Source organism: Ranitomeya variabilis, chromosome 3 (genome assembly GCF_051348905.1).
Source record: "Ranitomeya variabilis isolate aRanVar5 chromosome 3, aRanVar5.hap1, whole genome shotgun sequence".
Classification (NCBI taxonomy): domain Eukaryota; kingdom Metazoa; phylum Chordata; class Amphibia; order Anura; family Dendrobatidae; genus Ranitomeya; species Ranitomeya variabilis.
In genome coordinates, this window is record NC_135234.1 from 620,525,956 (window position 1) to 620,540,313 (window position 14,358).

The 14,358-nt window shown below is 44.7% G+C and overlaps 1 protein-coding gene across 1 annotated transcript in view; it reads left to right on the forward strand.

Moving 5' to 3' along the window:
• Positions 1–418: 418 nt before the first annotated feature.
• RB1 (RB transcriptional corepressor 1) overlaps positions 419–14,358 on the forward strand; it is a 373,697-nt gene continuing 359,757 nt past the window's right edge. The window contains exon 1 of the mRNA XM_077297418.1: positions 419–683. Within this exon, the coding sequence (XP_077153533.1) occupies positions 640–683 (44 nt within the window). The 5' untranslated portion in view covers positions 419–639. The remainder of the gene's footprint in view (positions 684–14,358) is intronic.

The following is a 14,358-nucleotide window of genomic DNA, read 5'->3' on the forward strand; positions in this document are numbered from 1 at the left end:
GTTATTCTGGAAATTATACTCTTTTATGTCATAAATGGCCATGTGTGAAGATTTTTGCTAAAATGATGGATTAAAACATTCCAGAATTTGGCTGTAAATTAAAATGCAAAGGTAAAAAATGAAGAGCCATTTTGGGAGCCAAAAGAACCGGTTCTTTTTGGTGAGCCGATCCAAAAGAGTCGGCTCACCCAAAAATCGCATTTTACCCATCACTACTAGCTAGTGCACGTTGGGTCTATTCGGCTGTGCCCTGTCACCCTCCCTGCAGCTGCCTGGCTTCCTCCATTGCTGCCGCAGTTGCCCTCACAGAGGTGGAAGGCTGTTCCTACAGACTTCTTTTCCGAGGATAATTCATCTACATTTTACGGCCGAGTCCCAGCATTAATCTATAAAGTTAGGGAAGAAGAAGCAGACGCCCGGATCAAATATGGCCACCGCAGCCTCACTACGTCCCTATCCTTCCGCCCACAGTGTTGCTTGGTAACAGGCAGCCGGAAGTCATTTTTTTATTCATTTTCCCGCGGTTGCAGTGTAAACTGAGGAGGAAGCGGCAGAGCTACAGCCCCGTGTACACAGTGCAGCCTGCAGAGTGCGCGGCGCTGTCCGTCCCCCGCATCACCCCTCGTCTTCACAGCTGACATGCCGCCTAAGAGCCCGAGGAGAGGAGCGTCCGGCTGGGCTGGGTGAGTGCCGGGCACTGGGGCTGTCAGAGAGGTTACTAAATAACACCGCAGTAAGAATGGATAGAGTAACAGCACCCCCTGTTTATTTCCCATCCCCCAGGGTGACGGGCCGGGGTCCTTGTCTGGATTTGTGTACTGTCACTCATTGTTGATGTGCCATACAGCCAGATAGTTGCTGCAGCCAATCACTGGCCTCCGTCTCCCAGGCCTCACTGTGATTGGTTGCAGTGGATGTACATGACATTATCACTGCAGGAAAAGATGAAAGCTCGGAGACATTCCCCAAATCCCTGCGCTTGGCCCTGGAGTTACCTGTAAGGCTGCTGTCACACTAGCGTCGGTACGGGACCGTCGCGCCCGACGCTGCTTCATTGTAAGGTCCGGGGAGGAGGGGGTGGAGTTTCGGCCGTGCATGCACGGTCGAAAATTGCGGTCCCGGCGCACAGTGCGCCAAAACATGACGCAACCGTCGCAATGCGTCGGTAATGTTAGTCTATGGGGAAAAACCGCATCCTGCAGACAACTTTGCAGGATGCGTTTTTTTCTCCACAACGACGCATTGCGACGTGCAGTGCACAACGCTAGTGTGAAAGTAGCCTAAGGCAAGTGTGTGATCTTATGCTGCAGGTCCCCAGTCACTGCAGATGTGTGGGTCTCCATGTATCGCCCACCCTACACGCTGTCAGGATTCTCCGCTGCTGGGAGCGGGAGGTCATGTGACAGCAAGTATGTGATTTGCACACTTCCGGGCACATTCAGACCAGACGTCTCTGGCCTCAATACAGTTGCAGTGAGCGAGGCTGAGCATGTCTAGTTGGCATGTGACCACATGTTTGCATAATAGCGGTCAGTCATAGTGACTGCAGACTTGTAGTTGAAGGCCGGACAATCCCTTTAACCCCTTCCCGACATTTGACGTACTATCCCGTCGAGGTGGGGTGGGCCCGTATGACCGCCGACGGGATAGTACGTCATCACCGATCAGCGGCGCTCACGGGGGGAGCGCGGCCGATCGCGGCCGGGTGTCAGCTGCATATCGCAGCTGACATCCGGCACTATGTGCCAGGAGCGGTCACGGACCGCCCCCGGCACATTAACCCCCGGCACACCGCGATCAAACATGATCGCAGTGTACCGGCGGTATAGGGAAGCATCGCGCAGGGAGGGGGCTCCCTGCGGGCTTCCCTGAGACCCCCGGAGCAACGCGATGTGATCGCGTTGCTGCGAGGGTCTCCTACCTCCTTCCTGGCTGCAGGTCCCGGATCCAAGATGGCCGCGGCATCCGGGTCCTGCAGGGAAGGAGGTGGCTTACCGAGTGTCTGCTCAGAGCAGACACTTGGTAAGCCTGCAGCCCTGCACAGCAGATCGTCGATCTGGCAGAGTGCTGTGCACACTGCCAGATCAATGATCTGTGATGTCCCCCCCTGGGACAAAGTAAAAAAGTTAAAAAAAATTTTTTCCACATGTGTAAAAAAAAAAAAAAAAAAAATCCTAAATAAATAATAATAAAAAAAAATATATTATTCCCATAAATACATTTCTTTATCTAAATAAAAAAAACAAAACAATAAAAGTACACATATTTAGTATCGCCGCGTCCGTAACGACCCAACCTATAAAACTGCCCCACTAGTTAACCCCTTCAGTAAACACCGTAAGAAAAAAAAAAAAAAAACGAGGCAAAAAACAACGCTTTATTACCATACCGCCGAACAAAAAGTGGAATAACACGCGATCAAAAAGACTGATATAAATATCCATGGTACCGCTGAAAACGTCATCTTGTCCCGCAAAAAACAAGCCGCCATACAACATTATCAGCAAAAAAATAAAAAAGTTATAGTCCTGAGAATAAAGCGATACGAAAATAATTATTTTTTCTATATTTTAGTTTTTATCGTATAAAAGCGCCAAAACATAAAAAAATGATATAAATGAGATATCGCTGTAATCGTACTGACCCGACGAATAAAACTGCTTTATCAATTTTACCAAACGCGGAACGGTATAAACGCCTCCCCCAAAAGAAATTCATGAATAGCTGGTTTTTGGTCATTCTGCCTCACAAAAATCGGAATAAAAAGCGATCAAAAACGGTCACGTGTCCGAAAATGTTACCAATAAAAACGTCAACTCGTCCCGCAAAAAACAAGACCTCACATGACTCTGTGGAGCAAAATGTGGAAAAATTATAGGTCTCAAAATGTGGAGACGCAAAAACTTTTTTGCTATAAAAAGCGTCGCTGGTTTCACACTTGCGTTTTTGTCTGCAGCGTTTTTTGCACAAAAAACGCATGCATTTTTTCCCTATATTTAACATTGAAAACGCATGCGGTTTTTTTGTACGCGTTTGGTCGCGTTTTCAAACGCATGCGTTTTTTTTCTGCATGCGTTCATTTTCAGAAATACAACCTGCAGTATTTTCTTGCGTTTTTAAGCACATGCGTTTGTTTGCGTTAAAAACGCATGCATTTAAACACACTGAAAAGCCACCCACCACCATCAAGGTGATAAAGGGATCCAAACCCTAACCCTAACTCTACCCCTAACCTCACCCCTAACCGTTTAATGAACATTTTCTGACAGTCATAGTGCCACGTATTTCAGTGCCACGTATTTCAGTGCCACGTATTTCAGTGCCACGTATTTCAGTGCCACGTGTTTCAGTGCCACGTATTTCAGTGCCACGTATCACATATTTCAGTGCCACGTATCACGTATTTCAGTGCCACGTATCACGTATTTCAGTGCCACATATTTTAGTACCACGTATTTCAGTGCCACGTATTTCAGTGCCACGTATTTCAGTGCCACGTATTTCAGTGCCACGTATTTCAGTGCCACGTATTTCAGTGCCACGTATTTCAGTGCCACGTATTTCAGTGCCACGTATTTCAGTGCCACGTATTTCAGTGCCACGTATTTCAGTGCCACGTATCACGTATTTCAGTGCCACGTGTTTCAGTGCCACGTATTTAAGTGCCACGTATCACGTATTTCAGTGCCACGTATTTCAGTGCCACGTATTTCAGTGCCACGTGCCACGTATTTCAGTGCCACGTATTTCAGTGCCACGTATTTCAGTGCCACGTATTTCAGTGCCACGTATTTCAGTGCCACGTATCAGTGCCACGTATCAGTGCCACGTATCACATATTTCAGTGCCACGTATTTCAGTGCCACGTATTTCAGTGCCACGTATTTCAGTGCCACGTATTTCAGTGCCACGTATTTCAGTGCCACGTATTTCAGTGCCACGTATTTCAGTGCCACGTATCACGTATTTCAGTGCCACGTGTTTCAGTGCCACGTATTTAAGTGCCACGTATCACGTATTTCAGTGCCACGTATTTCAGTGCCACGTATTTCAGTGCCACGTATTTCAGTGCCACGTATTTCAGTGCCACGTATTTCAGTGCCACGTATTTCAGTGCCACGTATTTCAGTCACGTTTAGGGTTAGGGTTAGGGGTAGGGTTAGGGTTAGGGTTAGGGCTAGGGTTGGAGGTAAAGTTAGGGTTGGGGCTAAAGTTAGGGTTGGGGCTAAAGTTAGGGTTAGGGTTTGGATTACATTTACGTTTGGATTAGGGTTGGGATTAGAATTATGGGTGTGTCAGGGCTAGGGGTGTGGTTAGGGTTACCGTTGGGATTAGGGTTAGGGGTGTGTTTGGGTTAGGGTTTCAGGTAGAATTGGGGAGTTTCCACTGTCCAGGCACATCAGGGGCTCTACAAGCGCGACATGGCGTCCAATCTCAATTCCAGCCAATTCTGTGTTGAAAAAGTAAAACAGTGCTCCTTCCCTTCCGAGCTCTCCCGTGCGCCCAAAAAGGGGTTTACCCCAACATATGTGTTATCAGCGTACTCGGGACAAATTGAACAACAACTTCTGGGGTCCAAGTTCTCTTGTTATCCTTAGGAAAATAAAAATTTGGGGGGCTAAAAATCATTTTTGTGGGAAAAAAAAGATGTTTTATTTTCACGGCTCTGCGTTATAAACTGTAGTGAAACACTTGGGGGTTCAAAGTTCTCACAACACATCTAGATAAGTTCCTTGGGAGGTCTAGTTTCCAATATGGGGTCACTTGTGGGGGGTTTGTACTGTTTGGGTACATCAGGGGCTCTGCAAATGCAACGTGACGCCTGCAGACCAATCCATTTAAGGCTGCATTCCAAATGGCGCTCCTTCCCTTCCGAGCTCTGTCATGCACCCAAACAGTGGTTCCCCCCCACATATGGGGTATCAGCGTACTCAGGACAAATTGGACAACAACTTTTGGGGTCTAATTTATCCTGTTACCCTTGTGAAAATACAAAACTGGGGGCTAAAAAATCATTTTTGTGAAAAAAAAAAAGAATTTTTATTTTCACGGCTTTGCGCTATAAACTTTAGTGAAACACTTGGGGGTTCAAAGTTCTCAAAACACATCTAGATAAGTTCTTTGGGAGGTCTAGTTTCCAATATGGGGTCACTTGTGGGGGGTTTGTACTGTTTGGGTACATCAGGGGCTCTGCAAATGCAACGTGACGGCTGCTGACCAATCCATTTAAGTCTGCATTCCAAATGGCGCTCCTTCCCTTCCGAGCTCTGTCATGCGCCCAAACAGTGGTTCCCCCCCACATATGGGGTATCAGCGTACTCAGGACAAATTGGAAAACAAATTTTGGGGTCCAATTTATTCTGTTACCCTTGTAAAAATACAAAGCTGGGTGCTAAAAAATCATTTTTGAGAAAAAAAATAAAAATTATTTTCACGGCTCTGCGTTATAATCTGTAGTGAAACACTTGGGGGTTCAAAGCTCTCAAAACACATCTAGATAAGTTCCTTAGGGGGTCTACTTTCCAAAATGGTGTCACTTGTAGGGAGTTTCAATGTTTAGGCACATCAGGGGCTCTCCAAACGCAACATGGCGTCCCATCTCAATTCCAGTCAATTTTGCATTGAAAAGTCAAATGGCGCTCCTTCCCTTCCAAGCTCTGCCATGCGCCCAAACAATGGTTTACACCCACATATGGGGTATCAGCGTACTCAGGACAAATTGCACAACATTTTTTGGGGTCCAATTTCTTCTCTTACCCTTGGGAAAATAAAAAATTGGGGGCGAAAAGATCATTTTTGTGAAAAAATATGATTTTTTATTTTTACGGCTCTGCATTATAAACTTCTGTGAAGCACTTGGTGGGTCAAAGTGCTCACCACACATCAAGATAAGTTCCTTAGGGGGTCTACTTTCCAAAATGGTGTCACTTGTAGGGGGTTTCAGTGTTTAGGCACATCAGGGGCTCTCCAAACGCAACATGGCGTCCCATCTCAATTCCAGTCAATTTTGCATTGAAAAGTCAAATGGCGCTCCTTCCCTTCCAAGCTCTGCCATGCGCCCAAACAATGGTTTACACCCACATATGGGGTATCAGCGTACTCAGGACAAATTGCACAACATTTTTTGGGGTCCAATTTCTTCTCTTACCCTTGGGAAAATAAAAAATTGGGGGCGAAAAGATCATTTTTGTGAAAAAATATGATTTTTTATTTTTACGGCTCTGCATTATAAACTTCTGTGAAGCACTTGGTGGGTCAAAGTGCTCACCACACATCTAGATAAGTTCCTTAGGGGGTCTACTTTCCAAAATGGTGTCACTTGTAGGGAGTTTCAATGTTTAGGCACATCAGGGGCTCTCCAAACGCAACATGGCGTCCCATCTCAATTCCAGTCAATTTTGCATTGAAAAGTCAAATGGCGCTCCTTCCCTTCCAAGCTCTGCCATGCGCCCAAACAATGGTTTACACCCACATATGGGGTATCATCGTACTCAGGACAAATTGCACAACATTTTTTGGGGTCCAATTTCTTCTCTTACCCTTGGGAAAATAAAAAATTGGGGGCAAAAAGATCATTTTTGTGAAAAAATATGATTTTTTATTTTTACGGCTCTGCATTATAAACTTCTGTGAAGCACTTGGTGGGTCAAAGTGCTCACCACACATCAAGATAAGTTCCTTAGGGGGTCTACTTTCCAAAATGGTGTCACTTGTAGGGGGTTTCAGTGTTTAGGCACATCAGGGGCTCTCCAAACGCAACATGGCGTCCCATCTCAATTCCAGTCAATTTTGCATTGAAAAGTCAAATGGCGCTCCTTTCCTTCCGAGCTCTGCCATACGCCCAAACAGTGGTTTACCCTCACATATGGGGTATCAGCGTACTCAGGACAAATTGTACAACAACTTTGGGGGTCCATTTTCTCCTGTTACCCTTGGTAAAATAAAACAAATTGGAGCTGAAATAAATTGTGTGTGAAAAAAAGTTAAATGCTCATTTTTATTTAAACATTCAAAAAATTCCTGTGAAACACCTGAAGGGTTAATAAACTTCTTGAATGTGGTTTTGAGCACCTTGAGGGGTGCAGTTTTTAGAATGGTGTCACACTTGAGTATTTTCTATCATATAGACCCCTCAAAATGACTTCAAATGAGATGTGGTCCCTAAAAAAAAATGGTGTTGTAAAAATGAGAAATTGCTGGTCAACTTTTAACCCTTATAACTCCGTCACAAAAAAAAATTTTGGTTCCAAAATTGTACTGATGTAAAGTAGACATGTGGGAAATGTTACTTATTAAGTATTTTGCGTGACATATGTCTGTGATTTAAGGGCATAAAAATTCAAAGTTGGAAAATTGCGAAATTTTCAAAATTTTCGCCAAATATTCGTTTTTTTCACAAATAAATGCAAGTTATATCGAATAAATTTTACCACTAACATGAAGTACAATATGTCACGAGAAAACAATGTCAGAATCGCCAAGATCCGTCAAAGCGTTCCAGAGTTATAGCCTCATAAAGGGACAGTGGTCAGAATTGTAAAAATTGGCCCGGTCATTAACGTGCAAACCACCCTTGGGGGTGAAGGGGTTAAAGTGGTTGTCGTCATATCAGACCATGTACAGTTTATTTTAAAAAAATACCGACTGTGTGTAATTCATTGTCGCTAGGTCCAGCACCAAGTCTTTGCTGATGCTCCTGGTGTTTGATATTGATTGCAGTGCCCAAGCTCAGTGCCTCTGGCAGTGTAGGTGAAACATCCCACTAAGTGGTGCTGAGCACACTGACTGGCTGCCCTGCTGAGCACACTGACTGGCTGCCCTGCTCGCTTAGCGTCTGGCTGCCCTGCTGACCACACTGACTGGCTGCCCTGCTCGCTTAGCTTCTGGCTGCCCTGCTGAGCACACTGACTGGCTGCCCTGCTGGCTTATCGGCTCGCTGCCCTTCTGTTTGAAAAGACTCAAAGATTTTTCACACCAGTTTCAGCCAAAAGGAGCAGAGCCGGGGCAGGGCATGGTGACACCTGCTCGTCTAATTCATGGCGACTTTTGTTGTATCTTATATCATAGGTCTTACTCCAGTCACAGACTGATTACTTAAGAGGTTCCTGACTCTCAGTGAATGAGGCGCCTCTGACTTCACCACACGCCTTCATCAAGACCAGCATGAACAACACTGTTCTTCATAAGTCAAGCGAATTTGATCGGGTCAGGGCTTATTCGGCAAGCTATAGCTGCATGTGTCGCAGCTGTGTGACAGTCACAACACAAGCATGGAGACCCCAACGAACAGGTTCTCTATGCATATGTTGTTACTGTCAAACCGCCACGACACATGCAGCTGCGGAGCCGAACAGCTGATCAGGTTCCCTCTGCAGCTTATTCGTCAAGCACTATAGCTTGCCCAATTAGCCCTGACCCGATCAAATTCACTCATTTCTAGATATTGATGGACTTTTCTTGTGTATTGGAAGTGGCTGGTTTTATGCTTTTTGAATCGGGGGTGGGGGTGGGGAAATGCTAGACTTGTGTGACACAACATAGTTCTGATGAGTTATTTCCCTGTCTAAATTGCATGACAGTAGAAAATGCTGTGTGATCCGTCCGGCAGTCCTGAGGCTTCCACGCTTTTACATCTTGGGCTTCTTTTACACTTGCGCCGTACGCCGTAAGGCCGTAAGGCTGTGAGGGTCGTATTTACGGCCATGAAAAAATATCGAGCCCACTCAATATTGTTCACGGCTTACGGACACGGTCCCTGTTGAAAATCAGTGGGGCTGCAAAATCAACAGAAGCTTGTTTTTGCAGTGCACCGTGAAGACCGTATTTGCGGGATGCCGTTTTTTTTCCAATACTTTTTCCATAGTTTTTGAAACCAGAAAAACAGCGATCTGCAAGATTTTTGTGGCCCGTTTTTGCAGCAGACCTTGAAAATTCCGGCAATACGGCCCGCAAAAACCGGCCGTAGAATTCACGACAAGTGTATTTCCACTGTGTCCAAAGTGCTGCGTTCTAATCACGCAGGTAAATCCGCCTTTGTTCACTGAGCAATGCAGATTTACTGCATCCAATACATATCTACAGTGGAAATCAAGGTGCTGCCACTCGTAAACCCGCACCACGGGTGAGTTTACCCAGCGTCAAATAGAAGCACAGTGGGCATGGGTTTTCTATAAATCCCATCCAATGAGCATGTACTGTACAACGCAGTGTTGTGAATGCAGAGCAAGAGCACTGCATCCAAACCACTGCTATTCCTGATCGTGGGCATGTGGTCACTAGAGATGAGCGAATATGATCGGAATCGGTCACTGAATCTGAATTTGCCTTAATCGTGCCATATTAGTACCCTTTCCATGCCGAATTTAAGTTTGACGATCGGCTCCGAACATATTTGGTCATTTCTACTCCCATTGACTCCACTGACATTCGGCTGTATTCTGTGACTATTGCAAAAACAATCTTAGCCTCTGATCATAATTTGAACCAAATTTTGAAAAATCCGCTCAACTCACACTTTGTGTTTTTGCTGCTTTTTTTCCACAGGCAAAACCTGCTTTCTTGGCAGTAAAGAAGTTGCTTACAAAAAGCAGGATTTGCTGTGTTTTTATTTTCTTGTGCTTGCTGATAGTTTTGTCCCCCCCCCCCCCCCCCCAAAAAAAAAAAAAAAAAAAAAAAGATTCAACTTCCTTAGGTTATTGCACCAAAACCGCAGAAAAACAGAAAAAAACAGTTGTGTTTTTTTGCTGCATTTTTGCACTTATTGTTTTCTGTGGGTGAAAAAAGCTGCAAATAGTCTGAAAGAAGTGACATGCTGCAGTTTGCAAAGCCCACAGTAGTTTTCCAAATCAGTCAGGAAAAAAAAGTGTGTGCATGAGATTTCTGAAATTTCATAGCCTTTGCTGGTACTGTAAAACACAGCTTCAAGTTTGTATTAAAAAAGCAGCAAAAAAGCAAGGTGTGTGTAGTATATGATTGTTGTTTAAAGGGCCCGCACTGTTTTGTTGGTGGCGTCACCCTGAGCGTCTTGGCTCCTGGGCCGTTGCAGCTACAAGGTTACATGAAGATGAATCAGTAACTTTCTTTCATGTACGTTTGCCACATGTATGCCTAGAGCGTACCCTGTGGGTATATGCCTTTTTTTTGCATATACATATTGTGGTTTTCCCTGGTTTATTGTTCGGTCTTTTTCTCGTACTTCGCACAGTAGCAGAGGGGAGACTTCCAGTATATTCTGGCACACACCCAGACCACTCATCTGTCTATGAATGAGATCAGATTTGCTAGAGAGGAAGGACTGCTGCTCCAGCCCCAACAGCTGTGTCATTGTTACCTGATTGACAAGTGACAGAAGAAGAGACAGCTGTGTGGTAGCTGGGCAGAATAGGATTAACTCTTTGAACACGTGGTGCTGTACTCTATGGATTAGACTCGGGCCTCATTCACTCATCCTTGTTTAAACACATACGTGAACAAAATGGTGCAGGTGTCATCCGTGTTTTTGGATCAGTGTACTGTTTTGGGTCCCTTTTTACCGTTGTTGTCGTCAGTGTTTTTCACAGATAAATAAGTTACAAATAGTGATGAGCGAGTGTACTCGTTACTCGAGTTTTCTGAGCATGCGCGGGTGGTCTCCCGAGTATTTTGGCGTGCTCGGGGATCTAGCTTATGTCGATGCAGCTGCATGATTTACGGCTGCTAGACAGCCTGAGTACATGGGGGGATTCTCTAACAAACAGGCAATCCCTTCATGTGTTCAAGCTGTCTAGCAGCCACAAATCATGCAGCTACGGAGACAGAAAACAAATCCCCGAGCACACCGAAATACTCGGAGAGCACCCGAGCGTGCTCAGAAAACTTGAGTAACGAGCATACTCGCTCATCAGTAGTTACAAACCTTTTTCTATCCTTCACGACGTTATACGCGGACAGGACACGGATGGTACACTGATGCTATCCATGTGCTGTACGTGTTTTTCACAGACCCATAGACCTGTATTAGGCTGGTTTTACACTTGCCATGTTTTTGCGGCCCCAATGCATTTCTATGGGGCCGTAAAAACGGGCCTCAAGAATTCTTAGTCTGAGCGCTGTACGCCGTAAGACCATGAGGGCCATATTTACTGCCGTGAAAAAATAACGAGCATGCTCGATATATTTCACGGCTTACGGACGCGGCCCCCCCATTGTAAATCAGTGGGGCCGCAAAAACAACGAAAGGTTGTTTTTGCAGTGTGCCGTGACTTCCGGTTTTGCGGACCGCCGTTTTTTTTTCCCAATACTTTTGCTATAGTATTGGGAGCCTGAAAAACGTCGATCCGCAAGTTTTTTGCCGTCCGATATTGCGGCAGACCTTGAAAATTGCAGCGATACGGCCGCAAAAAACCCGGTAAGTGTAAAAGCAGCCTTAGCCCTTTTTATTTCTGATACCAGAAAACAACGGACATGTCTCCATGAGTTTTGCACGTACACACAGTTCATAAAGAAACAATGACGTGTGAACAGCACGATAGATTCTAGTGGGTACATGTTGAGCCCCGCCGTCTGAATGAGACCTTACATTTTAAGTCTCCAGCACGGCACACACGAGATACAGAAAGATTAAAGGCATACTTGCCAATTCTCCCACACTGTCTGGGAGGCTCGTGATAAAAGCGAGATAACAGAAAGATGAAAAACTTCCAGGCTCCACCATTACATTCCATAAAGCTGAAGTCTCTTTTTGATGTTTGATGGCCGGCTTAGGCTGCTTTCACACAGCTTTTTTTTGCGCTCAGGCCCAATCCGGCAAATTATGCCGCCTGATCCGTTTTTTTCTCATAGACTTGTATTAGCGGCGGATTGCGCTGGATGGCCACATGCTTCATCCGTCGTTATATGGATCCGGAGAAAATTGTTGATTCGGTGGTGGGAAAAAACGTACAAAGTTACATTTTTTGGTCTCCGGTGAAAAACTGGACGGCGGCGTCCGGCATTTGCTACAATGGAAGCCTATGGTGCCAGATCCGTCAAATGATGGAATCTTGCTACGGATTCCGTTTTTTTTAAACAGCATGCTCCAATTTTTTTGGGATCCAATTATTAGCTGGATCAGCTAGTCGGATCCGTTGAAAAAATGGATCCGTCGCATCAGTTTTTCACAATCTGCGACGGATCCTTTTTTTTTCAACAGTCGGCGGATTGTGCCTGATTTAAAAAAAACTGATGTGTGAAAGCAGCCTAAGACACACCCTAAGGCCGGAGTCACACTCAGCGTAGGGAAATACGGTCCATATTCTACATGCGTAATACGCAGAAATGTTCCCAAAATAGTGATCTGTATGTCATCCGTAGGCAGGGTGTGGCAGCGTATTTTGCGCATGTAAACCTCCGTATATATATATATATATATATATTAATATTATATTTCATACAGCGCTAGATAGCAGAAAAGCCGGTAATTCAATTGCCGGCTTTTGCTATTTCCTCCCAAACCCGACAGGATTTGAGACATGGTTTACATACAGTAAACCATTTCACATCCCTTATTTTTTAACATATTCCTCACTAATAATGTTCCAAGTCTCTGTGTGCAAAATTTGGGGGCTCTAGCTGTTAAAATAAAGAGTTAAATCACGGAAAAAATTGGCGTGGGCTCCCGCGCAATTTTCTCCTCTAGAGTGGGAAAGCCAGTGACTGTGGGCAGATATTAATAGCCTAGAGAGGGACCATGGAAATTTGCCCCCCCCCCCCGGCTAAAAACATCTGCCCCCAGCCACCCCAGAAAAGGCACATCTCTAAGATGCGCCTATTCTGGCACTTAGCCACTCTCTTCCCACTCCCGTGTAGCAGTGGGATATGGGGTAATAAAGGGTTTATGTCACCTTGCTATTGTAAGGTGACATTAAGCCAGGTTAATAATGGATGAGGTGTCAATAAGACACCTACCCATTATTAATCCAATAGTAGTAAATGGTTAATAAAACACTGAGTATATTGTAGCGGCGCTAGTGCGAGTGCATACGGTCAGCTGCAAGTATAATCCCAAACCACAGTGGGAAAAAGAAGCTAAAGACAAAATATATAAAAGTAATACCTGCGCTTGAGTATATGCACTTGTAAGATACCCCTCAATGCAAACGGTTAATGTGAATAATTACCTTTTCTGTTGGTGCTCAATAGGCTGGCTAGTGCTGTATATTCAGGTAGACGGTTTCAGGGGAATGTCTATGGATGCAACTAAGATAAAGCACAAGGTGTTCAATATAATCCCTTATTTGGTAGAAAGTATGCAAAAGTCACAATTGGAATAAGATACTACTTTTTGCGAGTGTGTGTGATACTATATGTCAAGAACAATAAGTGGAGCCACGGTGGTGGATTTATCTACCAAATTGGTAAAAATAAAAATAAAAACGGCAGGACTTATTAAAACAAAGTACCTGTACTTAAGGTACACGTTGTTTCCGGGAGTAAATGTCCTTGTAAAGTAAGGCAATTGAGTATTACTTATCTCCTTAATCCTGTGCTGACGGCTTGCAGGAGAGTTTCTGAGCGCACTGTCCCGGCCGGTGACAGGTGCTCGAGGTGCTTCGCTAGTACTAAGCGGTAGATTGCAGGCCCTGCGTGACGTTCGGGTCACGTGACTAGCCTAGTCACGTGGTGCCCCTGTATGCAGTACGGCGTGTGAGAAGAGCCAAAAACCAACGTGTTTCGGAATGTCAACGGATTCCTTCATCAGGGTTCAAGCCAGGTTAATAATGGATGAGGTGTCAATAAGACACCTACCCATTATTAATCCAATAGTAGTAAATGGTTAATAAAACACACACACATTAGGGAAAAAGTATTTTATTGAAATAAAGACACAGGGTGTTATAATAGTTTATTATACTCTCAATCCAATTGAAGACCCTTGTCACCTGAAACAAAGTTAAAATAAAAAAATCAACAATATCCCATACCTTCCGTCGTTCAGTCTTGTCCCATGCTGTAAATCCATCTGAAGGGGTTAAATAATTTTACAAGCAGGAGCCTGCTAATGCAGCCCGCCCCTGCCTGTAAAAACTGGGGAATGAATGGAAAGCGGGGGAACGTAGCTACCTAGACTTGTGGTGCTGCGCCCCCTGCTGGCAGAACCTCAGATGAACTCGAACTTGAGAAAATATTCAGAAAAATTCCCACGCTGGAGTTCATTCAGCTGTTATTTGCTACAGTGGCAGCTGAATGTATGCATTGAATGGAGCTGCACAGCACAACTTCCTTTAACCGTTTAACAACGCAGATATGTATTGTCAGAGCAGTCATTAACAAAAATTATCATGCCTCTATCACCTAACAATAATTTAAATGGAAAGAAAAGCTTTGTGTAGACGTTATAAA